We start from the raw sequence: 25,975 nt of genomic DNA, 5'->3' as shown, positions 1-25,975 counted from the left end.
ACCTTGAGATCATGACCTGAGGCCAAGTTAAAGTATCCGACGCCCAACCAACTGAGTCACCCAGGTGTCCCTGAGCCAAGCTTTAAGAGCTATTGCTTGATTCAGCTATTTCTCCTTCCCCTCTTCCACAGGAATAGTTTATCCTCATAACAATACTTTGAGGGAGGGTCTGTTACTCCCATTCCTTTATTCCTTTGTGAGGAATCTGAAGCAGAGAGTTAAGTAACACTCAGCTGGTGTTGCAGAGATGGGGTCAGCATTTGACTGTAGGTAGTCTGGCCTCAGTGTCTAGATTTCAACCACTGCACAAGACTGCCTGTCTCCAGCACATTCTTTCACTCCAATCAGTTTTGTCTCTTGTGAAGCCCATTTCTGATGTCTTAGCTTAAGGACAAACACTTCTTGCTTCCTCTCAAAAAAATATTTATGCCTTACTAATCAGTACTACTTACTTATCTCTCTCTAAGTGAAGGCTTCCGAGACCCATGAATGAGTTTTTTTTCCTAAGATCCCTCAGAACATAAACTATTTTCAATTATTCTGTTTGACTTTATATGTAATATCTGTAGCTGAACTATCGGCAAATGTTACACATTCTTCACATTATTTAAAATAATATAACTCTTCATGTAAACATGTAATTGATATCTGAATGAATGAATGATTGAACAAATGATTGGTTGGCCAGAAACATATATTTATTTAACAAGCCTCTTTGATGTCTGTTTCCTTGATGTCTGTTTGATAGAGACAAATGACTCCATTTCTTCTAAACAGTATGGGACCAGGAATCCAGCAAAATATGTAGACTAAATATGGGTCCTCAAACATTGCCATGTTCTGCATCTATGGAGAAAAGAGAAACATAGGAAGGTGGGGGCGGGGAGATTCCTCAGGAACACTCCCTCAGTCGAGCCTGGGCCAGACCAGGGGTTGGCACACTTTTGCTGTGAAAGGCCACATGGTAAATATTTTGGGTGTTGCAGGCCTTGTGCTTATGTCCTAACTATTCAACAGATGAAAACAGCTGTAGAAAATAATGTAATGAGCATGGCTCTGTTCCAATAAGAACTTCATTTACTAAAATAGATGTTGGGCTAGATTTGGCAGGAGAATTAAGTAGCTGTCCCATGGGCTGAAGGAAACAAATTAGCTGTGATGTAAAATGTTGCTATCAGTGATAGCTATCCTACAAACGAACAAGCAAACAAAACTTTTTGACTTTACTGATAATGGTGTGAATATCTGAACTTGGAGAGCCCACTGTTTTTTCTTTGTGTGAGAATGCCACAGGCACTGTCTTGCGTCTAGGAAAAGACTTGTAGAGAATTTTAAATTTAGAAGAACGTTTAGGGAGCCTAGTTCATGCGGGATAAGGGTGGCCTTGGCATGCGACCTCTTACCTGTGCTGCAGGGGGCGAGGTACTCGGCAATGGCAGACTCATCTGAAAGAATCGTTGGATGAAAAGAGACAAAAAAAAATCCATAAGTGGGAGCCCATATTAAGTCTGTTCACTTTACTTCTGGAGAAAAGCACATATCAGGATTGTCAAAACTCTATGTAAATATACAGGTGTTGAACAGGATAGTTAAAATATTTATATTTGAACACCCATTTGTCATAAACTGCCTTTCCTTGTTACATTATCTTTTTATGTGGATTATGTTCTCTATGTCTCTAAAATATTTGAGAGCAGTGTCCAGATATTATCTTTCTTTTTAGATTTCTAAGTTTCTGACTCAGTAGACAGTGATAAATTTGTTCCATTAATAGTTGTTACAATATGTATCTTAGAGCAAAGAGACAAATAGATGTAGTACTGACTGAATGGACTCAAAAGTAGGATCTGTTGTAACAATGGATTCTATTTCTTGGTGCTGGGTTGAGATTATCTAGTTGTTTCAGTTTCTTCTCACTTACCTGTCTCATAGTAATCATAGACTTTGACAATCGCTGGCTTGAGTTCCCTTACTGGGATATCCTGCAGAACCGTGAAGGAAAAGCTGAGTGTCTGATTTGTTACCTAAAAGGACAAGTGGGAGTAATGAAGAGTCTGGAAGCGAGCGTCCTTCCCTCTTCTTTGAGCAAATTATATTCTTTCTTGCTCTCTGGCTTTCAGGCACTTGTGTCTTTTAGGCAAACATTTATGGATGACAAGATGGATTTTAATGCAACTTTGGAAACACTTTACCATGAACAAAATTGCCCAGAGTTTCTTCTAAACAGTTGAGACAATCCATATTCTTTTGTAGGCTTCCCTATAAGATTAACTCTCTGGGCCTATGTGAATGTTTTCTAAGATGCAGAAACTTGGCTTTGTAACATTTGTAATTATCAAGCTATTTTTTTTGGTGTGACTGGATAAGGCATTCCGTTTGCTTTATAGTCAGATTTGAAGATATTCATAAAGTCTACATTTTATTTTATCTTATAGAGTGATGTATTAGAATGTTTACACTATCATTAATCAACTACCATCATATATTTATTCTTTTGGGAGAGCTCTTCAGAATAACAGACACAATAGACTTTTTGTTCTATTGATTTTCTACTTGAAATTTCATAGAAATACTCATATTCCAGTTTTAACATAATTAAAGGGACCAGAACACTCCATGGGCCTAAAAGGAGATTTTTATTCTTTTAGAATAAAGGGACTTTCTAGAAGGGTGCTACTAATTACTGCTTTCCTCATATTACTTATTTTCTAATGAAGAGATTCAATTAAAAGACCACCATTATGTATAGTCTCAGCCAAAATGTCAGAGCTCTTACCTGTTCCACATAAATGAGGACATGGTTATTGCTGACTTCTGTCCTGCTCACATGACTAGATCTTTCGAGCTGAAGAAAATTAGAAAAATCAGAAAGTTAGAAAGACAGCAGATCATGGTAAGGGACAAATGTCCAAATGATGTCAGGGCTAGGATTCCTATAAATCATTTTCATGATTCAATAGCCAGGGTACATTAAAGATATAAAAGATGGGTGAGGAGAAGGAATCACACTTGAACACAGCCTTCAGTGTTCTCATGTCTTGACCATGAAAAAACCATCTGGCTTTCTATGAATAGAAAGAAGCCAGTATTTTCAGATCAGGATTTCCACCATGTTTCAATATCCAAGTAACATATTAGACTCTCTGGCATCATTGATGATTCTAGTTCACATCGATTCTATCATTGCCAAATGTTTGAGAGCATATCAGCCAATTTGATACTTAATCATTGTCTTTCTTGCATTGATAAAATAAAGTTTTGTGCCCATATGCTTTAATTCCCTAACTAGACTGTGAATAGCTTAAGGACTGGGACTCCTCTTGGGTTTCTCTGGTATCACACAAGTCCCTCGGCTTAGAGACAAATAAACAGTTATTGGATTTAATTTCCTGGGTTTGAGAAAAATATCTTGGGGGAGGGGCAGGATGATAATGATAAGGCTTTGCTATCGGTATGCTCCAAGTTTGAAGACACACAGCGTCCTTTGTATGAAATTCACTATGCTTAAAATTCACCTACCATTTTTATTGTTGGTTTCAAGGGGATAAAACCAGATACCATCTTCACATCCACGATCACCATATTGGAGACAGGACGGCTTCCAGTGTAACTATAGTGTCAAAGGGGAAAGGAGTAAGGGCTTTGTATGTGAAAGAAAGTCAGAGTCCCTCCTTCAAGACCTACCATAAACCTGCCTGTCTTCATGAAGTTTTCTGTGACTTCTCCTAGAAATCTGTGTTCCTCGGACATGTATGACACTGATGTTTGGAACCCTGAATACACATGGGATCTACAGCTTACTAAAATCATAGATGTTCAAGCCCCAGTCCCAAACTATCAAGTCAGAATCTTTGGGAATGGAGTTTGGCAATCTGCACTTGTTAACACATGATAGTTTTTGAACACTTTCATCTATGCGTTTGTTATTTTGTAGGTATTACTTTTATATTTTTAGTTAACTTGAATGTAGAATGTCTCCCAGAGAGGTTTCAAAGTGTTACAAGACCAGATAGACTTATATTTTATATTTTGAATAAATTGGTGTTTTAATCAGGTTGGTTGTCTGAAATAAGATTTGTTTTACAATACCAGTACCATTAGTATTAGTTACATAGTATTATATTGCTGCGTTTTCTTAGGATTCTTATAAGTTTTTGATGGGTTATTATAGAGCAATTTCCATATCTTATATTTAATTTATACTTCTATTTAATATTAGCATTTGCTATTTATCTGATTAGAAAATAATAAAATAGAATGCAACTATTCATAAGAGGTAAAGAAGACTTACTTCAATCTAAAGTACAAATGTTTGTGGAAAATAATTTACTCTTCAGTGAAGAGTTGAACAAAAATTAGTGTAAATGTAAGAAATTTTTAGAACATTTGAATAGTCATTTTTTCTTTGACATTTTAAGGCCAGACTTTGCTTTTAAATGCTTTTGAAGTATTACTAAAGTTTTAAGACAAAAAATATTACTAAATAAAAGAATCACTTCATGATGATACAAGGTTAACTTCATTAGTAGATATAACAATTTTCAATTATACTCACCNATTTATTTATTATTTTTTAAATAGTTTAGTTTTCCAGGTAGCTTTTAGACTCGGAATTGGGTGATTCAGTCAGAAGAAGTCTTACCTGACATTCAGTGAGATCTGGAAGCTGGTGTGAGCTTTGGGCCCCTCACAAGTATGGGGTACAGTCTGCACCTTCAGAGCAAATGGGAAGTCCTCCTTCTCTGGAAGAATATTGTACTTCATGGATGTCTGTGGAACAGCAATGCACCATCAGTTTCTCTCTTTGCCTAGGACTCCTCACTTTTTCATCGTTTAACTTCTCCAGATTTGCTCTTTACTTGTTCAGGAACAAAAGACCAGAGCCCCCCTTTCTTTTTTTTTTTTTTTTTTTTTTAAAAAGACACTCCCTCCTNGACACTTCCCCCTTTCATTCTCTAAGGTTAAAATTTCCAACATAACTTGAGTCTCACCTGAAGATACACACATCTTTCTCCAGTCACTGTTATGGCATATTCCCCAGGTAGCTCTGGCAATGAGACCCGATGCAGTAAAAGGAAGTTGTTTTCATCCACTTGGAAATTCATGGAAAATGTCTGTGAATTCTGAATGGCCACCTGTGCAGCTTTCTCAGTCCTGGTGAAAGTGGTGGCTTCATATCTGGACAAGGCTTGGAGAGCCACCACCGTGTCCTGGAAGAGACGAATGGAGAACCCACCCCCAATGAGTAAGTTTTTGGTAGCAGGGACTTGCCCCAAAGTCTGTGCTGGTTACCACAAGGGGATAATGGCTTTTTCCCTATGAAGTTCACATCTGCTAATTGTTTTTCCTTTTTCTCTGCCTTTCAGGCCCCATCAAAGTGATGCTACAATTTCTGCAAGTGAAATAAAAGTTTCTGATGCCAATTACCCTTGCAATTTATTTTCACTTATATTGGCTTTGTCCTAAGGAATTATTCCCTATATCCAGAAACTATGGCCTACTCTTTCTCATCAATGGTGCTCTTGGCTATAGCTTTCAAAGATTGGGTCTAAAATTAATGAGTTAGGAAAAAGAGTGAATGGTGTTAATTTAGATAGAAGAGTGACCAAAATTGGCTGCGAGTAGTATTACGGGACCATTGCACTTTCCCAAGTTTCTTTCCCACTTTTATATAGCTTATTTTCATTTCCCACACCTAATTCCTCTTAATAGCAAAAGTCCCACTATGTACATCCTAAATATTGAAAGAGTTTTGTAGAAGGGAAAACCCAGATTCTCTGGATATTTAACACAGTCACTCATATCCTCAGTAAAGTATTTCCAGAATTGTGGTAGGAAAAAAAATTCCAAGAACCTCAGCTTTGAAAACAAAAATCAGTTTAAAGGAGAAGTAAGAAGAAATTTTGCAGGGTAGGCAGGAAAGAGTGGAGAGGCTGAACAGAACTTCTCAATCATTTCATGAAGATCGAAGTGAATTCTGCTTGGTCACTTTCCTTTTATTATTTTTTTTAATTTTTAATGTTTATTTATTTTTGAGAGAGAGAGGGAGAAAGAGAGAGACAGACAGAGAACAAGCAGGGGAGAGGCAGAGAGAAAAGGGGACAGAGGATTCAATGCAGGCTCTGTGCTAACTGACAGCAGAGAGCCCAATGTGGGGCTTGAACTCACAAACTGCGAGATCATGATCTGACCTAAAGTCAGACACTCAATCTACTGAGACACCCAGGTGCTCCGGTCACTTTCCTTTTAATCCTACAATTCTCTGGTTCACCTTAGAGGATTTCTTGGAAGAATCCTACAGATGTAGTCTGGAGCCAAGAACACTGTTTCTTACCCAGTGACGATTTTACCTTATCTCAACTGGAAGTAGGTAGGATGCTACTGGCCATCTAGGGGGGAGAGGACAGGGGTGCCACTAAGCATCTTCGGTGTCCAGGATAGCCCCTCACAACAGTAATTATCTGGCCCGAGATGTCAAGAGCACTGATTTTCAAATACCCTAGTCTAGAGTGTGGCCAATGACCACTATGTGTAAGCTCTTGAGAAGGCTGATGTTTATGGTAAGTAGCCACATTTGTAGGGTGTTTACATAGCACCCGAGGAAAGCATTTTCAGGGAATGTCTTAAGTCTGTTTACTTCAAATTCCCACTGTCCTCAAATATCCCTGAATAACGCTCCCCAAGATTTAATGGTCACTTTTCTTTTCCTTGTAACTCTTCTATTTTCAAGCTTCCCATCTGCCAAGTGAATCTGGAGGAGAGACTGTTTGGGAGCCACAGACCTGGGTGGAGGAGAAGCCCCCGTGGGCATTCTGTTGCTTTATGAGCCACCTCACGATGTGTGTGGCAGAAGTCAGCTCCTCGGAGGTCGGGGCAGACTGCGCTGTGAGGTAAGCAAGGAGCACATAGGACGTCATCTCCACCTCAGCTGAGGGAGCCTGGGGTTGGTAAAAATGCTCCACCGGTGCCCTGGGTTTCTGAGGTCGCTCCCAGTGGACTGAGTTGTCTTCAGGGTAAGAAAAAGGAGAGAATCCTAATTATCAGTGGATGATACATGAAAACACATTTGTATCACATAAAGCTGAAACTACTATAGAGATGGAGTAAGGTCCTCTCTGTCATGAGCCCCACAAATTCCCTAAGTCACATTTCCATATTGAACTTGGTTTAGTCCTGTGGGATTAAGTTGAAGAATGTTGTTGGAGGAAGAAGAACGGAACATCCTTATCAGTGTCTTAAATGTTATTTTCTTAATTAATTTTTTAATGTTTATTTTTGAGAGAGAGAGTGAGTGTGTGTGTGTGAGAAGGGGAGGGGCAGAGACTGAGGGAGACACAGAATCTGAAACAGACTCCAGGCTCTGAGCTGTCAGCATGGAGTCTGATGTGGGGCTTGAATTCACAAACTGTGAGATCATTTCTGAGCTGAAGTCGGATGCTTAACCGACTGACCCTCCCAGGCACCCAAGAGTATTCTTTTATTGCTTGGGATATTTCATGGAAACTGGAGGATAAATTGGAATATAAAACCTACCTATTTGCTCCCAGAGGACTTTTGTGATCATCCCTTTTGCCAATAGAGATAAAAACACTTTGAAAATGTCATTGCACTTCTTTGAGTATTGTTTTTTGTTGTGCCTCTTTTCATTCAAGTATAATTTCATTCAAGCAGGTAATTGTGTAAAATATATAAAAATTAAAAATATAAATATATGTAGCAGTTAGTAATAAACTTCCCTAATTTACCTGCAGCATTGTCTACTATGTGACACACTGTATAACATAAAAAATGACAGAGAAGTCATTTTCATAAGAGGTGCTCTGGTATCATAATACATTATTTGGATAAGGAATTCCAGATGAAGCCTTTATTGCTTTCAGCAGGAACATAGTTCCTATCTTTTTGTAGTATTAGTGGAAGCAGAAGGGGAAATTTTTTTTACCATTCCCTCTCACCTTCATTCACAGCGTCCTCATTAAGAGAGTTCAGTATTTCTCTCTTCTTTTCTTGGTTCCCCACTAGGGCAAAAGCGTAGGCCAACAGCGCCTTGGTATAGCTATGGCTCCTAGGGGTTCCCTCCCGTGCTGTGCTCCAGGCAGACTCCAGGCAGAACAGGGCATTGCGAATAACAGGGTGCTGCAAAGACAGAAATGTAATGATGTCAGCCTGGGGAAAGCAGTGGATGGAGCAAGCCCTGGGCATGGTTGGTAGCCAGCCAGATAGCCATGACAGTGAAATTGAAAAAAATATTTAAAATCTCTTAATAGTTAAGTCTTTAAAGAAGACTTATTTCAGCTCTGTAGTTTTCACAGTAGGAAATGGGATTGGGGTGAACCTTACAGTGGCAGGGAGAGGAATTTCCAGAAGAGCGATAGTAACATAGGCAGAGAGGGTCACTTCATCTTCTACTCCTCCCTGTGAAAAGAGGGAGAGAGAGCGAGAATTTTTATCAATCCTAATTTAAAATTTTAGTATATTCTTCTCTTCTGTTTCATGAAGACTCTCCTCAGTATGTCTCTATCCAGCAAAATTACATCCTCATGCAAAGTATCATTTCTTTCTTCTCAGGTCTAATGTTTTCAGGTTTAATATTCCTTCCCTGATGCCCTCTCACAAAACACGACTTCATCTTTGCAACTTCTCTGTGCGTGTCTTCTCCCATCAGCTTTGGAGGAATATTAGCATTTGTGTATCATGAAGTTCAGGATAAATACTCAGAACACTTCACCTTAATGGCATTGTTGAACAGTGACCCAGAGCTCCTGAAACAGCCATCATCCTTCTGTCTTTCGGAGAGCCAGGTGAGGGCTTGGGTGATGTGTGCTTCATCAATAAAGATGTAAGTTCGGGCCTGGGAAAAAGTCTTCAGTACAAAGGCTGTGAGCCTGAAGAGTCAATGAACCGTTACTGAGAGTTTGGAGACTTTTTCTCTTAACCTGGCAGCTTCCATATTCTTTTTTGTTTAGTTGCAGCCTGTTGTTAAATGCATTACCAACTGGTCCTTGTTTCCTAAAGCATTTCTGTGTTGCTTTAGAGATTCAGGTGTCTCCAAGACACCTTGGGTAGTTACGATATTTGTTCTCACATTCTGGACTTTCTGTATTTATTTCTTTTCACAGATTTCCATTTTTAAAGTTATTTATTTATTTTGAGAGTCAGGGAGAGTGTGAGCAGGGGAGGGGCAGAGAGAGAGGGAGAGAGAGAATTCTAAGCAGACTCTGCGCTGTCAGCACAGAGCCTGATGTGGGGCTTGAACGCACAAACCATGAGATCTTGATCTGAGCTGAAATCAAGAGTCGGATGGTTAACTGACTGAGCTACCCAGGAGCCCCTTTTTTCACAGACATCTTACCTCCTCATCTGCAGCTAATAGTCTAATGAACTATTTTTAATGTCCTGCTTCAGTAAATATTTCTGTCCACCTCACCCACCACTCTTCCACCACTTTCTGGGTCATTGATTTCCTCTCATTTTCTTGTGTGGTCAGACTTATTCAAGATAGATAGATAGATAGATAGATAGATAGATAGATAGATAGACAGACAGGTAGATAGATGGATGAACACACAGAAGATAGATGGATAGACTGACCATGATGGATGGAGAAACACAGAGAGACAGACAGACAGACAGACAGACAGACAGAGTCATCTAGTAGAAGGTAGTAAAGTACACTCAGTGAGTAATGGCTGCTGTTTTCTTGCCTGTCACCAGCATCTCTCAGTGCTGAGCAACAACTTATGAGGGAAAACCACAAACTTAACAATTGTCTCTTAGCAACATGAAAAAGAAAAGATACTTGGTGTATTAGATATAAAAAGAATCAATCTCCAAGTGTTCTCAATTCTGCCACTTATTGGTTGTTTATACCAGAGCCATTTATTTATCCATGTTGTATGCCATTTCCTCCTCTGTAAAATGAAGTGGCTCTCACTTCACAGGATAGTTGTAAGACATAAATGGGCTAATATATATGTACATGCTGTGAATTCATTGTTGAAAGTCAGAATAGATTTTCTTTTCTTACCAAGTGTTGCCCTGACTCCTGCCATATTGCTGTCCAAAGGGGCTATAAGAGCCATCTTGGTGTTTGTAGTTCAGCTGTCTCTGGTAGCCTGGAATGAAAGGTTCAATTAGTTCAAGAAGTATTACAGAAGGCCAGACACCCATAGGTGCAGGTTGATGCATCCAGAAGTCACAGACATTGTATGATCTCTTGTGATAGGACCTGTCATAATTTTATGGATATGTCACAACACAACATCCTATTAAATGGTGGGGAAATTGTCATTTCCACAAAAATCACTGTCTTTAGCTTAATATCTGGTAATATAATTCAAGCTTAATTGGGAAAAATCTCATTAGAGCAACAAAATAAACATTTCTTTGTCTCACCACTGATAAGATAGCCAAGGGCCTTGGACTTGAGCTCTGCAGTCAACTGTTGGGTTTCATTCAGATAGTTCAAGACATAGATGTTTGGAGCAAAGAGGGCCATGTTTTGTTCTCCACAGCCATAGGGCATCTGGAGGAGATTGTGTATATTTTGCATAGCAGAACTTAATATGTCACCTGGGGAATGTGAAAGATTAGATGTCAGAGTAATTTCGGCTCATAAGTAGCTAACACTATTAAAGACAAATGATTTTCATATTTAGAATTATAGATACTGTCATTTAGGCAAGGGAAAAGTTCTATTTAGAAAGTGAGACTTCCAGAATCCCAATAGAAATAGATGCTATCAATAAGTTGAGATTTCAGACTCAAACATAGATAGATAGATAGATAGATAGATAGATAGATGATAGATAGATAGATAGATAGATAGATAGATAGATAGATAGATAAATACAAATGTATTATGGCTGCTCTTTTGTCCCAAGTTTCCTGGGTGCAAGATGACTCACCCAAAACTGAAAAAGAGGCTCTGGCAGATTCTTTGACCACATTAGGTGGGAGCTTCAGGGATAACAGCTCAGATATTTCCGTGCCTTTGGAAACAGAAAACCCATATCAAAGATGGCATATCTTATAGCAACACAATGTGGTGGTTAGGGAGGGGGGCTTCAGAGCCACCCTGCTCATATACAGTACTGGCCCTGCCACTTACTAGTGATAAACCTGGACAAATTACTTAACCTTTTCATCGTCTAACTTGGTCATATGATGATTCCATGAAGAATGCATGTAAAACATGTGCATTAGAGCAGCCTCTGCAACATGTTAAATCTCAAGACATGTGAGCAGTTGTTATTGTTGTTATTATTATATTCAGCAGTAATGTTATTAGGTCTCCTTCACGGACCCAGGGTCCCAGGAATAAGGACTATTATCTTTAATAATCCAGCTCTTCTTGGCACTAGATAGTTACCAGACTCCTTTCCCCTCTCACTTTACTATGTTTTGTGTTGTTGTGCATAGCGGTTCTTGAAAAAGAGCCTGGGAACTGGTGAGGGTGTATAGTTTTTGATTTAATTGTGTAATTCTCTGATTTCATTGTTCTCTGATTTTATGTTTTCAACTGGTCCTTCTCAAGTGACAAGAAAAGTGTCATATACACTATGAACGTAGCACTAATACTAATGTGGCAACATAATTTACGAGGTACAGGTGTATCTTAATGATATGATAAATTCTCAATGTAAAGTGTTGTGGGTTTTTTTTTTTGCCATGAAACTCATTTTTTTTTTAGTAAGATGAGTACAAAGTACTCATTTCATCATCAACTATTTTAGAGAATATAATTGTTGTTCAAACTTACCACAGCTTAGCTCTCCTTCTGCCTAGACTATGACACTTAGCTACTATATCTTGACTGGTTCATGATCAGCCACTGGGCTATGGAGGTAAAGGCTAAATGTAAACTGAGCAAGCCCCAGCCATAGTCTTGTCTATTCCCTAACCCATGTTGATGCTCTCTCTTGGGCTGAGTGTCATCTTCTACAAAATGTTATAAAGAAATATTTATTGCTATGTCAATTTAAGGAAACATTCTATAAAATTTTTTTTATTTCTCAAAATATGAGAGACAAAGACAGAGATCGAGCAGGGGAGGGGCGGAGAGAGAGGGGGACACAGGATCTGAAGCAGGCTCCAAGCTCTGAGTTGTCAGCACAGAGCTCAACACGGGGCTCAAACCCACAGACTGTGAGGTCATGACCTGAGCCGAAGTTGGACACTTAACCGACTGAGCCACCCAGGCACCCCAAGGGAACCTTCTAATAATAATAGGAGATAATATGTATGGACATGCATTGTAACTTGACATACATATCCCTGTGAAGCATTATTCTCACTATGATTATGAAGATGGACTCTTACCTGAAACACAGATCATAGAGTTGAAAGTCTTCTCTTGCTCAATACCTTCAGGCTGGAGTGGGAAACAAAAGGAGAAAAGGGATAAAGATCCAGTCTTTTGGGGAATAACCATAGATTCATTGCACTGAAGGGTGGAGTTTATAATAAACAATCTTAATATCCTACTTATTATCAAATTACTATAGATCCATACAATTTGAAAGACCAGGGAGAACAGCAGAGGAGAAAAGGAGGGATAATAAGGAAAGAGAATCAAAGGTAAAAGGTGTGAGAAATAAATGAATCTTAGAAGAGAGGTAGAGATCAAGAAAAGAAAGTAGCTCTAAAATAATCTAAGAAAAAGTATTTACAATAAGCTAACAAGGTTAGTTAGAAAAGTTTACTATAATACTTTTATTTTTTTATATTCTATTTTATTTTAGAGAATGAGCAGGGATGAGGGGCAGAGGGAGAGAGAGAGAGTCTTAAGCAGTCTCCATGTTAGGTGTGGAGACTGACAGAGGGCTTGATCCCACGTCCATAAGACCACGACCTGAACCAAAATCAAGAGTTGGATGCTTAGGGGCGCCTGAGTGAGTNTAAAAAAAAAAAGAGTTGGATGCTTAACCGACTCCTACAATACTTTTAGGACGGGAAATTCCATTGGTTTTACCAGGTGGATTGTGTAAGTATGGTGTTAATTACCTTTTATTATTTCAAGAATATTGCCATATTTTTCATTGTTATTATTGTTACTTAGAAAAATATGTCAAAGTGGGGCCAGACCGACTTACCTCCACCAACAGGGTTTTGATGACCATGTCTTTTCTCCCAATCTCAGGGACCTCAGCAACCTCATTTCCACACAGCTCTAGGGAATGCACTGCCTCTGCACTCACCGAGAAGTTCACATTTCCTGAAACAATGAATGTAGAAAAAAAGAGCATTCCTCTTGACATCAGTCCAAGCCATTCCTAAGACCTGAAAATGACTCTGCTCCGTACTTTAACCTTACTATTGGCTGGAATAGGAAATAAAGCTGAAAAAAAAAAACCCCAAGGCTAATGTCCACTGTGCCCAGGTACAATGATCGTGGGGCCCAGGTGCAACGGGAGTAGTAGGAGGCCATTGTGGGTAGAAATCAAAAGAAGTACAAAACTAACCTTATGGAATTATATTTGTGGGAAAGAAAAAGGAGAAGATGATGTAAATAGGGTTCAGATATCTACCATACTTGTTAATTGGGGGAATATCACTCACCCAGAGTTTTAGGAGTTATTGTCCAAGACAGGGTTTGCCTCTCATTTACACAGATGCAGTAGGATTCCTTTCCCTTTTCATTCTGGGATTGTAAGAAGGCCGGAGAAGCTTTCAGCTGCACACTGACCTATCATTTGCAAGTGAGGCATAGAAACAAAAGATCGGAATATGGAGAGACAATAAATGCACAGAACTGGGACTGTGTATGAGATGCTGCACTAAATTGAGATTTGGAAAAACCAATTATGTCATGTAAATTCATGCATGCTTTGAGGAGTATAAGGATGGCAGTGATACAAAGCAAGAATGATTACTTACTGGGAGGATCTGGCCTTTGCATTAGGGTAGATTTGAGAAATCCGCAGGTATAGCAATGGTGAAGGGAAAAACAGCAATGGAATATTGCCTATGGGAGCACTACCTACTGGTTCTACTTGTTGGTTCCTACCGCTCATGTAGATTTTCTTCCTGACTTCTTTCTTCCCTCCTTCCCTCAAGAAATATCACCTGTCTACTATACACAAGGCAGAGCAAATTAAGAGGTTCATGACCTTGAGGATATTATGTTACAAAGGGGATAAGCTATATACAAAACTGTGACACAATTTACAAAGAAATACATGCTGTAGAAGTTGCAAGCATATTGTTGGCGTTTAGAGATAAGAACTTGAAGAATGACACTTACGGAATTAAGAAAGAGGAGTTTTCTGTCAGCATCAAGGCTTTTCCTGACAAAAAGCCTATCTCGTGGTAAAGGATACTGCCAGATTCAGGAAATTTTCTTTTTAAAAGTATATGGTTTGGAGATCTTGTACCTGTAGCTCAAATGTCATTGTGTTATCTTCCTGATCATGCCCCGCCTTGCTTAGCACTACTTTATTTGCAGTTCTAGTGCAGAATCCCCAGGAGTCTCCACAGTCTTGGGAACAGAATCAGGAGCTGACTGACCGAGGACGTCTTTGATTCTCTCCACCCTTTCGGTTCACCCTCATTTTTCTTACCTGGATGCACTTGGGAAGGTAGTTTAGGACAGTGGCCTTGAGTGTGAAAGTCTCTCCGCGGATCACAGAGTAGGGCATGGTGAGCTCCACAAAGAAGGGCTGAAAGGTGTGGAGGGAGGCGGGAAGAGAGAGACCAAGTCCAGTGTCATTGGACAGACAGAGGGCGCCTGCCTTCCACTCAGTGATGGTGTCAGGGACTGTCACACCCACTTCAGCCACACCTGATGAGCTGAGGAGGATAGAAATGTGAAGAAGAGAAAGAAAGCAGGTGAAACATCTTTTCTCAAGTGAGAATCAGTATGTGCACATGAGTACACCAGATTACATACTGGGAAATCAAGTCAGGAAAATAGTAGGTACTAGCTGGTGCTTCTTTCCCTTATCAACATAACTGTACCTCAAAGAAAAATAGTTGAATGTGATTCAGTTTGGTCCATAGATGTTCCTCACTGTTGTACAATCCCATAAACAAGCATATTTAAGAATCATGATGTAACAAGCAGACCATTACATTTACGTAGCCCGGTTGTTTATATGTGTGTTCCAATCTGGTTTATGGAAGGTTCCCTCCATAGCTAGGCAGTCCTGCATTTGGATATTTGTAGCACCCATGTCTATTTTCTGGAAGGCTCAGGAATACTTATTTTCAAATCGCTTATCTCTGAGACAATTTTACCTACATAATGAAATATAATATACCTTTATATTATATTTAAAACCTATATAATAAAAGCATTTTCTTAGACCTATCTGGAAAGGATGAGAGGTTAAGATGATTATTTAGAATTTCTCAGAAAGTCTATCTTAGAGTTGAAAATGCTGGAGGATCCACATACACTCACCCACAGCAAATGGAGGAGAGTGAAATTACTTACTCCACCACCACCAACTCCCAGATCCAGGTCTCAGGGAAATAAGTCCTTACTATTTCAGTGACTGGCTCTGGATTTTGCATATTATTTATAGATATTATATTAGACGAGTCAAATTGAGGACTATACGGACTTGCCGCCATTCCTGCTAATAAAATAAAGGAAAATTACAATCTAGTTAAACAAAAAACATCCATTCATGGCATATGCGTGAGACTTAGAGAGGAGATTTTCAGTTAACCTGCTCAGACGGTCTCCTAAGAGTTGTAGAACTTTGGAAGTAACTTGTTGAGCCCTCATTCTTTGAAGACAGGAGTCTTTGTTAAAGGTAGAAATTCCATGTATCCTAGAGATACCATAATTTTATGTGAGTGGAGGCTCATAGAGCAAGGTAACTTGGAGATGCATTTACAGTTTGCGGCAGACGTAATGGGTTTTCAAGGTCACAGAGTATTGTTTCCTTGATAAGAAGGACTGAACAGAGAATTCAAAACTCTCTTCAGGCTACAAGTGTTCAATTGTTTGAATTACCAATGGGTGAACAGAATTTAATAATAGCAATTCTTTGTGCGCTATAACGAAGCTCATAAACTCATTGTTCTCTTGATACCAAGGTTAGAGCATTCGATTTTCTTCTCTTTATTTCTTGGAGAGGAGAAATGAAAAATTCAAGATGCCATAGAAAGCTGTTTCCATTTTGCTAGGATGAAGACAGAGAAATTATTTATAAAAGTGACGGGATAGAGAACTAAACATGAAAGCTTTCTGGTCTTTGTGCCTCGGGTTGTGCTTGTAACTGAGTTTGGATTGGGCTCTCCATCACGTACCCCATGTGATATTTCAGAATTGCCTTGTGAAAGAATATTTATTAAAAATTTTTCCAGACATTTTTTTCTTTGATATCTCTCTCAATTGTAAAAAGCATCAACAGGAATTTCTTTAATTAATGTCACACAACTTCTTTCCCTTATGTCCTTCCTTATTGGTAGCCATCGCTTTTTTTTTTAAGGTTTTTTTTTATTTATTTATTTCTAGAGAGAGAGAGAGCGTGAGCAGGGGAGGGTCAGAGAGAGAGGGAGTCACAGACTGAAACAGGCTCCAGGCTCTGAGCTGGCAGTCAGCACAGAGCCCGACGCGGGTCTCGAACCCACGAACCGTGAGATCATGACCTAAGCGAAAGTCGGACGCTTAACCGACTAAGCCACCCAGGCGCCCCGGTAGCCATCGCTTTTTATAACTTTAATTTCTCCCTGATGTTGCTCTATTGTCTCTGTTTTCTTTTTTACTCCTTATGTTGAATATGTTATTGGTACTTAAATTTTAGTATCTAAATGGATGATGCATCTAAATAAGCTGTTTTCTCTTTCCTGCTACAGATGCCAAAGGTCCTTTAACCTCTCCAGCTATTACAGTTAACAAATAATGTGTTATTTTAGCTCCATTTATTGGATGGTGATTGTATCCTCTTTATTGTCTCATTCTCAAGGTCAACTTCAGATCCTTTCACAGTGTTTCTGTTAAAATTCCATTCTCCTTGTGTCACGACTCATAAACTCTACTGTAAATGCCTTTACACTCATTTCCTAAGACAAGCTGTTGTTGTTATCGTTATTTTGCTTCTTTTCTCCATCTGACTTCATCAAACTGTGTTGATCCCTGGACACATTCACTCACATTCCATTTCACTGCTGATCACAAAATACTTTCAACTGGATATTCTGTTCATGGCTGCAAAAGGGCCACTCAATTTAGATTTGTATTCATTTTTGACCTTTACTACTTTCAAGCAAAAAAGCATAAAAATTCAAAACTGAATTTTCTTCTAAATTCAGTATCTAGTGTGATCCTTATAAGAAACATATTAGATCACATCACTCCCTCCTTCTGAAAATCTTTCCATCTCATGCAGAGTAAAAAGTCAAATTCTTACAATGATCTACAAGGCCCTACACAATTCGGCCTCAATTATTCTGCTGATCTCTCTCTCCAGCTGCTCTTACTTTATTCATTCTGATCCAACCGTGCTGGTTTCCTTACTCTTAGAACATTCCAGGCAAGCTCTCGCCTTACAGCCCTTGAGAGACAGAATCGTGTTGAGGTTAAGAAACATGGATCTGGAGTCAAACAGCCAGATATGAAGCCCCATCTCATATCTTACTCGCTGTGGCATCCTAATGGTTTGAGTTACTTAGTCTTTCTGGGTTCCATTTTTCCATTTGAAAAGTGGTGAGAAACATACAAAAGAAATGGACTGACTTATCTTGCTTAGCATCATACTCTCTAGCTCCACCCATGTTATTGCAAATGGCAAGATTTTTTTTTTGATGGATAAATAGTATTCCTAACACAGTCAGAAACAGACAAATATCATATGATTTCTCTAATGTGTGGAACTTAAGAAACAAAACAAACAAACAAAGGGAAAAAATAAGGGAGAGAGAGAGGAAAACAAACAGACTCTTAATTATAGAGAACAAACTGATGGTCACCAGATGGGAGGTGGGGGAGGGGATGGGTTAAATAGGCAATGGGAAATGAGGGGTGCACTTGTCATGATGAGCACAAGGTAACATACGGAAGTGTTGAATCACTAAATTCTATACCTGAAACTAGTATAACACTGTATGTTAGCTAGCTGGAATGAAAATAAAAATTTTAAATAAAAAAAGAAGAAATGGAGATTATGAGGTGAAAGAGATTTTAGTTAATGCTATAGTGATAATCATTTTGCAATATGTAAGTGCATCAGATAAAAACACTGTATTCCTTAAAATTATTTAATGTTCTGTATCAGTTATATCTCAATAAAGCCATCTATCCTGCTTACTTGGTACATAAAACCTCCGATACATAAACACAAAACTCAAAAGATGTTAATCTTCATTATATCAAGAATATTTTGGAAGAAAAGACGGGATCATGAGAGAGAGAGGAAAAAGGATTTGTTAATGGGCTGCAAGTATAAATAGATCTGGGGAGTGGAACATGTATTTTAATGGGAAATTGAAGGCTGTAGAAAGAGGCTACTTCTTTTGATGTTTTATTTTGTCTTTTGGCCTTGGATTAGGAGATATTTCTGCCATCTTCATATTGTTTCTTTTCACCAATGAGACCCTTTCTCTTCTTTTCCATTCTTTAAGATATAGCATCTCTAAAAGTGTCTCCTGATTCCATAATTAGAATTATTCTCTCCTTACATTGGAAACATTTTATTTTCTTATAGTATAGTAGAATCATGTGTTTCATCTGATTTTGTGCCCTGAAATATCGATTCATGTAGGGCGCCTTGATGGCTCAGTTGGTTAAGTGTCTGACTCTTGATTTCAGCTCAGATCGTGATCTCATAGTCATGACTTTGAGCCCTGCACCAGGATCCATGATAAGCATGGAGCTTCCTTTTTTTTTTTTTTTCAAGCATGGAGCTTCCTTAAGATTCTCTCTCTCTCCCTGTGCCCCTCCGCTGCTTGTGTGCTCTCGCTCTCTCTCTCTGTCTTAATAAAATAATAAAATAAAATAAGATAAAATAAAATAATCTGACTGACCTTTAAGAAACTCTAGTCAGTTCTGGCTATGCCATTTACCAGCTAAATTATCTCAGCAAGAAATATCTTATCTGAATCTTGGTTTCTCTATGGATAAAATGGAGATAGGGCTACACTATCTATCTCATTTTACATTGTTTTGGCAAAGAAATATTGTTGGATGTTATACAAAATTGAAAGTAACTTTTTATTTTACCTCCATATATTGTTTGCCTTTTTGCTTCTGCAGGTGGGCGGATCATTGGACATGACGGTGGTTTTCGGATTTTAGAATTGGTGAACACTTTTAATCCCATACCCTGTAAAAACGGTGACTCAATAGGCTTGTAAACTTGATTAGAAAGATATTTTGGTTAGAAATTTCCCTGTGTAACCCCAACAGCCTTAAATTTATATTAATTCCATGGGGATACACAGACTCAATAAAAGAGTGGCAAAATGATAACACTTTATGGCTTATTAAGATTTTATAATTTATGGCCTTTTGCAAAAAACGAAATATAACTAAAATATTTCAATGAAATGGCAGAGGTTGGGTCTAGCCCTGTCTCTGACTTATCAACTTAGGCTAAACATGTTCTAATAAAACTATATATTTCTATATAGCAAAATGTCCATAAGCCAGTAAATTAATAGGTAATAAGGATTTTACCTTTAGGAAGTCATACATATCTTCTTCATCATAACTGGCTAAGGGAATGTATATGGCTCCTTTATGGATGATATAAGCATGGCTACAACTTGCATGTTCTTCCTCCTTCTGGTCCAAATTTTCAGGAAAACCAGTAAGATCCTTCATCCTTAGCAGATTATATACCTGTTACACAGGGGAGATCAAAGACAGAGCTCTTACCTGTTTTTCTTTTGAAATACCCAGTGAACTAAGAGAAGTGTGATAATAATCATCATTAATTCTTTCTTGAGTACCTTCAAGTAGTTGGTACCTTAGAGAGAAGTTAAAATTTTGTTTGTTTATTTTTAGTAGTGCTTTTGTTGTAGTGGTTCTATTGACATAAAACCTACCTGGGAAAATGTTTCTAAGGAATAATAAAACTTAAATTACCAAGGATTAATAAAAAATTAATGAAAAAATGTTTAGCGGTAAAACATGATCAAATAGAGAAAGATCTAAATTGTCTCTGTGTTTGATGAATAGTTAATAATCTGACAAACTTAGGTGTATCTGGATGACTCAGTCAGTTAAGTGGCTGATTCTTTTTTTAATGTTTATTTTTGAAGGAAAGAGAGACAGCAAGAGCTGGGAAGGGGCAGAGAGAGAGGGAGACACAGAATCCAAAATGGGCTCCAGGCTCTGAGCTGTCAGAGCAGAGCCCGACGGTGGGTTCAAACTCATGAACCACGAGATCATGACCTGAGCTGAAGTTGGTTGCTTAACTGACTAAGCCACCCAGGAGCCCCCCAATTCTTGATTTCAGTTCAGATCATGGTCTTCTGGTTCATGAGTTTGAATCCTGCACTGGTGGGTGCTGTGCTGACAACATGGAGCCTGCTTCGGATTTTCTCTCTCTCTCTCTCTCCCCCTATGCCCCTCCCTCTCTCTTTCTCAAAACTAAATAAACTTTAAAAAAAAAGAAAAGAAAAAATATTCTAATTTAGGTAGGAATTATTGCAATCTGTTAAACTTCTATTTCTATATAACTTTATTCTTGGATAGAAAAACCACATAGGTACATAAATGAATATATATCATTGATATTCAATAGAACAATGTCTACACAGTTGCAAACACAGGACACCTTTTTTTTTTTTTTTAACAAGAAGGATGACAAAATGAAAGAACAAAGAATCCATAGAGAGGAGCCAAGGGGCTTGGATATTTATATTCTAGGCTGGAGTAAGAGCGAGTCCTAATCAAAGGACTTCCAGCCTTTGGCTGGATCTCAGAATTGCCATGCACCAATACCTCCTATGGGCCTTTGTTTCCCATTTTGAACAGGAACATCAGTATGTCAGTTCCACCATTGTATGCTGGATGTATGGAGGTAAATACTTTATGTACATTCTAAGTTAAGGTCTTTATAGCTAAAGGAATTGTACTTGAGGAACTACACCCAAGGAACATCAACTATACCTGGGCCTAAATTGAATGATGAAGTTCATTCAACCTTTGGGCTGCTGCTATTTGGGAAGGAGACTTCTAAGGTTTGGGTTTGGGAGGAAAGTGAATGTATTTTACATCTGGGAAGGTTATAAGTCATTGGGAGTCAGAGGGAAAACTGTGAACACAGCTTCCAAAGTCGCCCCCAGTAACCTCTACTTCCGGGTATTAGTGCTCTCCTATAGCTCCTCCCATAATGAATGGAAGTGATAGTGTGTAAATTCCAAGGCCAGGTTATAAAACACATCACAGCTTTAACTTCTCTCTCTTGGATCACTTGCTTTGGAGGTAATCACCTGCCATGTATTGAGGACACTCGGGCAGCCCCATGGACACTCAGTCAGTGTGTTGAGGAACTGAGGCCTCCTGACAACTGTATGAGCAGTATATCTTGGAAGTAGACTTCCAACCTCAGTCAAGCCTTCAGATGATTGAAGCCCTAGTAACATGTGGCCATGTTGACGAACAGGTGAGATCACAAGCCAGTCACTTAGCGCAGATAAGTTACTTCTGGATTCTTAATCCACAAAAAGTGCCTATAACAATAAATGTTTATTGTTTTCAACCAATACGTTTGGGGAGCATTGTTATGAAGCAGTTGATAACTAACCTCATACACTCTTTAAACTTCTTTATCTATTTACTTTGTTCTTGAGTAGGAGAACCAAATGGTCGCACAAATGAGCATTCTCCATCTCTACTGGATGAACGAATATTTTCCAGGTTATTGTCAAAGTAAGTGAGGTGAAGAGTTTTACAACTTTAAAAGCCCAAGTCTCCAAGTATGTTCATAATCTTTTTTTATCTCTATAATGTTCAAAGCTGTTTATGCACCTGAATCAACTGTTAAATTTATATAACTAAACAAAATAGGATAAACATAAAAAGTATTGGAAAGTAGACTACAGTTCTTCAATATAAGCTGAAAAATAGCTCAGAATAGACTACATAAATACAGAGTGTAAAAAAAAAAAAAAAGGCATTCTTCCAAGGAAAGTGTCCAGACAGAATAAGTCCCCTTTTTTCAGGTAACTTCACCATGCCACCTTCTAATTCAAATAGAAAACTATGGTAAGAAGAATCTGTCTTTTCTATAATAATTATTATGCTATGAGGAGATATTTTGACCTGTTAATAAAATGCTTAGGTTGAAAACAATTTTTATTATACCCTTCCTTCCGAAGAATGTTAATTTTGATGATTAGAAACAAGATAGTGATTCTTAATATGGTTATCTCACAGCTTAAAAATGTAGTACCCATTAATGAATTTTGGGAAGTAGAAACTAGAACAAAACCAAAAGAAACTTAAATATTACTGATTTATCCTCCAGTATTGCCAAATAATAATAAATCCCAGATAGGCAAGTTAATGAACTGATCTGTTTAAATATTCATCCATAAGGCAATTAAAGCTATAAAATTCACCAGTGACAGCTTTTTGACAATGATTAAATTCCAGTAACATATCATTTTTCTCACATCATACTGAGCACTTTTGAAAGATGACTAGTTTTTTAAAAAAATTTTTAAAATGTTCATTTATTTTGAGAGAGAGACAGAGTGTGAGCTGGGGAAGAGCAGAGAGAGAGGGAGACACAGAATCTGAAGCAGGGCCCGACATGGGACTCGAATTCAGGAATCATGAGATCATGACCTGAGCTGAAGTCATGCTCAACTTCCTGAGCCACCCAGGTGCCCCCAGTTATCTAGTTTTAAATAGGTTAGAAAAGTAGTTTCTGAAGTTTCTTCTCCTTCTGATAGTTTTCAAAAACTGCATGTTTGGAAGTATTTTCTCCTAATGCTAATTATTAACCAATTTTTTATTTTCGGAGCCACAAGCAATTTCTTATTATAGTCCCTCTAAAAGGACAGCTCTATAAGGGACAAAGACTCTGATTGTTTGCTGCTATTTCCCCAGCTCCTAAAATAGACCTAGCACATAGTGGGCCTGCAAGGTGGTGATGATGATGATGATGATAAAAATAACCAATGATGAAAAAAATCAATGTGACACACCTAATATTACCACTATGAATTAATACAATTCTAAAAAAAAAAGAAGGGACTTAAAATTTTAGTCTGTGACTCATCATTGCTGACAAAAGTGTAGTCGATCATTTTTTTAATTGAAAATAACTTGTAAATCACTTATGACCATTTTCACAGATCTCAAGAACTCTAGAGATATAAATAGATCTGCTGGAAGGTACATGACTTAGGCTTGTAATACCAGTTTTTCTAAAAAGCCTACTTACTACAATGATCAAAAATGATTTTCTTAGGTAGGATCCATATTATCAAATATTTTGTCAACTTATTAATTCTCTTTTGTAAACATAACCATCACATAAGTGGTGAATCTTAACAAAATTTAGCTTTCATTAACATCATTGTAAAGCATGAGACTTAGATTTGATTCCCTAGAGGAAAAGAAGTTATGTCGTGGAAGAGATCAAAGCTAGTGGGCAGTTTCAGAATCTCAGCTATGTCATTTACTTCTGGGTAATCTTGCACAAATCTCTCAAACATTCTGAATCTTGGTTTTCACATCTTCAAATGTGTCCATTATTCCCTGATGTGTTGGGAGGCTCACATGAAGGCTTTATGTGAGAAAGTTTGAGAAATTATAAAATTTTGACAAGTGGTGACTATTTTTATTACATTTCACTCTTAATAAGGGCTTCTCTTCTCCCCTCTCCACCCTCCCCTGGTCCCTCATGTGGCCCTTCCTGACCCACGAGGCTGCTGGGAACTCACCGAGGCTGGGGACAGCTCATCCTCGGGCCTCATGAGCAGCACACTTTGGTCCACAGCACGTAGGGCGCAGAGGGACTGAGGAGAAGCTGAGACTCGCAGGCGGGCGTGTGAGGCCGGGAGACTTTGTGCTGGACAGAAGCTCAAGTTCACCTATGAGAATAGAAGGAAAAGTCAGTCAGCACTTCCTCGACTTTTGGGATCCTGCCGTCACCCACATTTCCCGAGCCAACTTTACATTAAGTCAGGAACCTATTTTCCTGTCTTCCCTTTGCTGTTGAAAAGGTTTATTCAATAGCTCAGTCTTGTCCTAAAGGAACAACGGATAGCTCATAAGGGGTAAATAGCTTGTTTGATATAGAAAGGCCCGTCTTTACCTCTGACCCATTATAAGGTGATTCTAGGTATTTGTCCTTAAGGTTTGGGGAACGTTTGAGTCTTAGCACCTTACATACCTCATGTAATTGAGTTAGTGGATAGGGCATCATGGACACAAGGTTGAACTATGTTTTAGTTATGTGGTAGCAATTTGGCAGCAAATTTGGTAGCAATGTGGCATAACCGGAAAAGTATTGTGCTAGGTGCCTGGAGATTTGGTGGTGCCATTAACTTGCAGGGAATCTGTGTGCAACTTACTTAATTTTCTGGACTCAGTTTTCCCTGAGGTAAATGGATGATACCTATATCATCCTATAGTTCCAACACCTATAGTTCCATGTGTTGTAATTTTATGCTGAAGACACTCACTTTGTTGGCTAGACAATTTTCAATCTTAAAACTCTGTGAATCTCCGATGGCCTCTCCATCCGGTAAAATAGTAAAGATGAACAATCGAGCAATGGGTGCAATGTCCAACTCCACAAGGAAGGATAAGGAAAAACTGCCTTTCCCTGGAACATGGAGAAATTGAGACAAGATGGTCATGAGCCAGAGCACTACTGCTAGATCTTACCCAGTTTAGAACTGTGCCTACTCATTCAATGGCATAGTCTCCTTAATGCCCTTCTAATTATTTGGTGAAATTAAGAGGTCAATTTTCCCCTTTTTAGCTTCAATTGTAGGATTAGTAAAACTTCCTTACACTCATGTCTGTGTCTGATTTTCCACTTAACTAAGGCTGAGAGCAACTTAATTCAGAATAGCTCTAAGGTTTTCTACATATATATGTATACACAAAATAACTTATAAAGTCTGCTGGGCTCTGTTAAAAATTATAGAATAAAGGAGGCACCTGGGTGGCTCAGTCAGTTAAGTGTCTGACTCTTCATTTCAGCTCAGGTCATGATCTCACAGTTGGTGAGATCGAGCCCCATGTCTGTAGGCTCTGTGGTGATAGCATGGAGCTTGCTTGGGATTCTGTCTCCCTCTATCTCTGCTCCCCCCCCCCCCACCGCTTGCACTCTCTCTCTCTCTCTCCCTAAATAAGTAAATAAACATTAAAAGAATTTTTTAAAATTATATAGTAAGGAATTTATTATAATGTCATATATATAATGAGTATATATATCACCTATCTATATGATGAGTGGAAACCATTTCATTTAAAGACCATTTCAGGCCAGAGGTGATTCTCAGTTTAAATACAGAGCTATATGGGGCGCCTGGGTGGCTTAGTCGGTTAAGCGTCTGACTTTTGCTTAGGTCATGATCTCGCGGTTCGTGGGTTCGAGCCCCGCGTCGGGCTCTGTGCTGACTGCCAGCTTAGAACCTGGACCCTGTTTCATTCTGAGACTCCCTCTCTCTCTGACCCACCCCTGCTCATGCTGTCTCTCTCTCTCTCTCCTAGAAATAAATAAAACATTAAAAAAAATAAATAAGTAAATACAGAGCTATAATTTGTAAGCTATAATCATAGAGCTTACTTTTTTTTCAAATATATGTCTTTGTTGTGGTAAAAACACACATAACATAAAATTCACCATGTTAACCTTTTTACAGCGTACAGTTCAGTAGCATTAAGTATATTCACATTGTTGTGAAACAAATCTCCAGAACTTTCTCATGTTGGAAATCTGAAATGCTATGCCCATTGAACAACTCACTCCTCCCACCTCCCACCCCACCTCAGTCCTTTGGAATAACCAAGGCAGTGTCGTGACATTTGTATTGTTGTTTCATTGTAGGG

At 38.5% G+C, this 25,975-nt stretch overlaps 1 protein-coding gene across 1 annotated transcript in view; it reads right to left on the bottom strand.

The window, feature by feature from the left end:
• Window positions 1-676: 676 nt before the first annotated feature.
• The window catches only part of LOC144227441 (pregnancy zone protein-like), a 46,431-nt gene continuing 21,132 nt past the window's right edge, over window positions 677-25,975 (bottom strand). Inside the window, exons 11-33 of the mRNA XM_077759037.1 lie at window positions 24,598-24,740; window positions 23,854-24,003; window positions 19,628-19,792; window positions 19,172-19,274; window positions 15,437-15,581; window positions 14,562-14,790; window positions 13,561-13,687; window positions 13,095-13,216; window positions 12,322-12,373; window positions 10,908-10,991; window positions 10,396-10,572; window positions 10,028-10,115; window positions 8,729-8,885; window positions 8,341-8,415; window positions 7,956-8,136; window positions 6,783-7,006; window positions 4,992-5,210; window positions 4,643-4,770; window positions 3,520-3,610; window positions 2,777-2,845; window positions 1,922-2,024; window positions 1,404-1,445; window positions 677-846 (exon numbers count right to left, since the gene is read on the bottom strand). Coding sequence (XP_077615163.1) covers window positions 824-846; window positions 1,404-1,445; window positions 1,922-2,024; window positions 2,777-2,845; window positions 3,520-3,610; window positions 4,643-4,770; window positions 4,992-5,210; window positions 6,783-7,006; window positions 7,956-8,136; window positions 8,341-8,415; window positions 8,729-8,885; window positions 10,028-10,115; window positions 10,396-10,572; window positions 10,908-10,991; window positions 12,322-12,373; window positions 13,095-13,216; window positions 13,561-13,687; window positions 14,562-14,790; window positions 15,437-15,581; window positions 19,172-19,274; window positions 19,628-19,792; window positions 23,854-24,003; window positions 24,598-24,740 — 2,897 coding nt within the window. The 3' untranslated portion in view covers window positions 677-823. The remainder of the gene's footprint in view (window positions 847-1,403; window positions 1,446-1,921; window positions 2,025-2,776; window positions 2,846-3,519; window positions 3,611-4,642; window positions 4,771-4,991; window positions 5,211-6,782; window positions 7,007-7,955; window positions 8,137-8,340; window positions 8,416-8,728; window positions 8,886-10,027; window positions 10,116-10,395; window positions 10,573-10,907; window positions 10,992-12,321; window positions 12,374-13,094; window positions 13,217-13,560; window positions 13,688-14,561; window positions 14,791-15,436; window positions 15,582-19,171; window positions 19,275-19,627; window positions 19,793-23,853; window positions 24,004-24,597; window positions 24,741-25,975) is intronic.

The sequence above is a fragment of the Crocuta crocuta genome, unplaced genomic scaffold, assembly GCF_008692635.1.
Source record: "Crocuta crocuta isolate KB4526 unplaced genomic scaffold, BGI_CrCroc_1.0 scaffold72, whole genome shotgun sequence".
Classification (NCBI taxonomy): Eukaryota; Metazoa; Chordata; class Mammalia; order Carnivora; family Hyaenidae; genus Crocuta; species Crocuta crocuta.
Note: the sequence above shows the minus strand (reverse complement) of the source record. Positions and strands in the feature narration are given on the sequence as shown.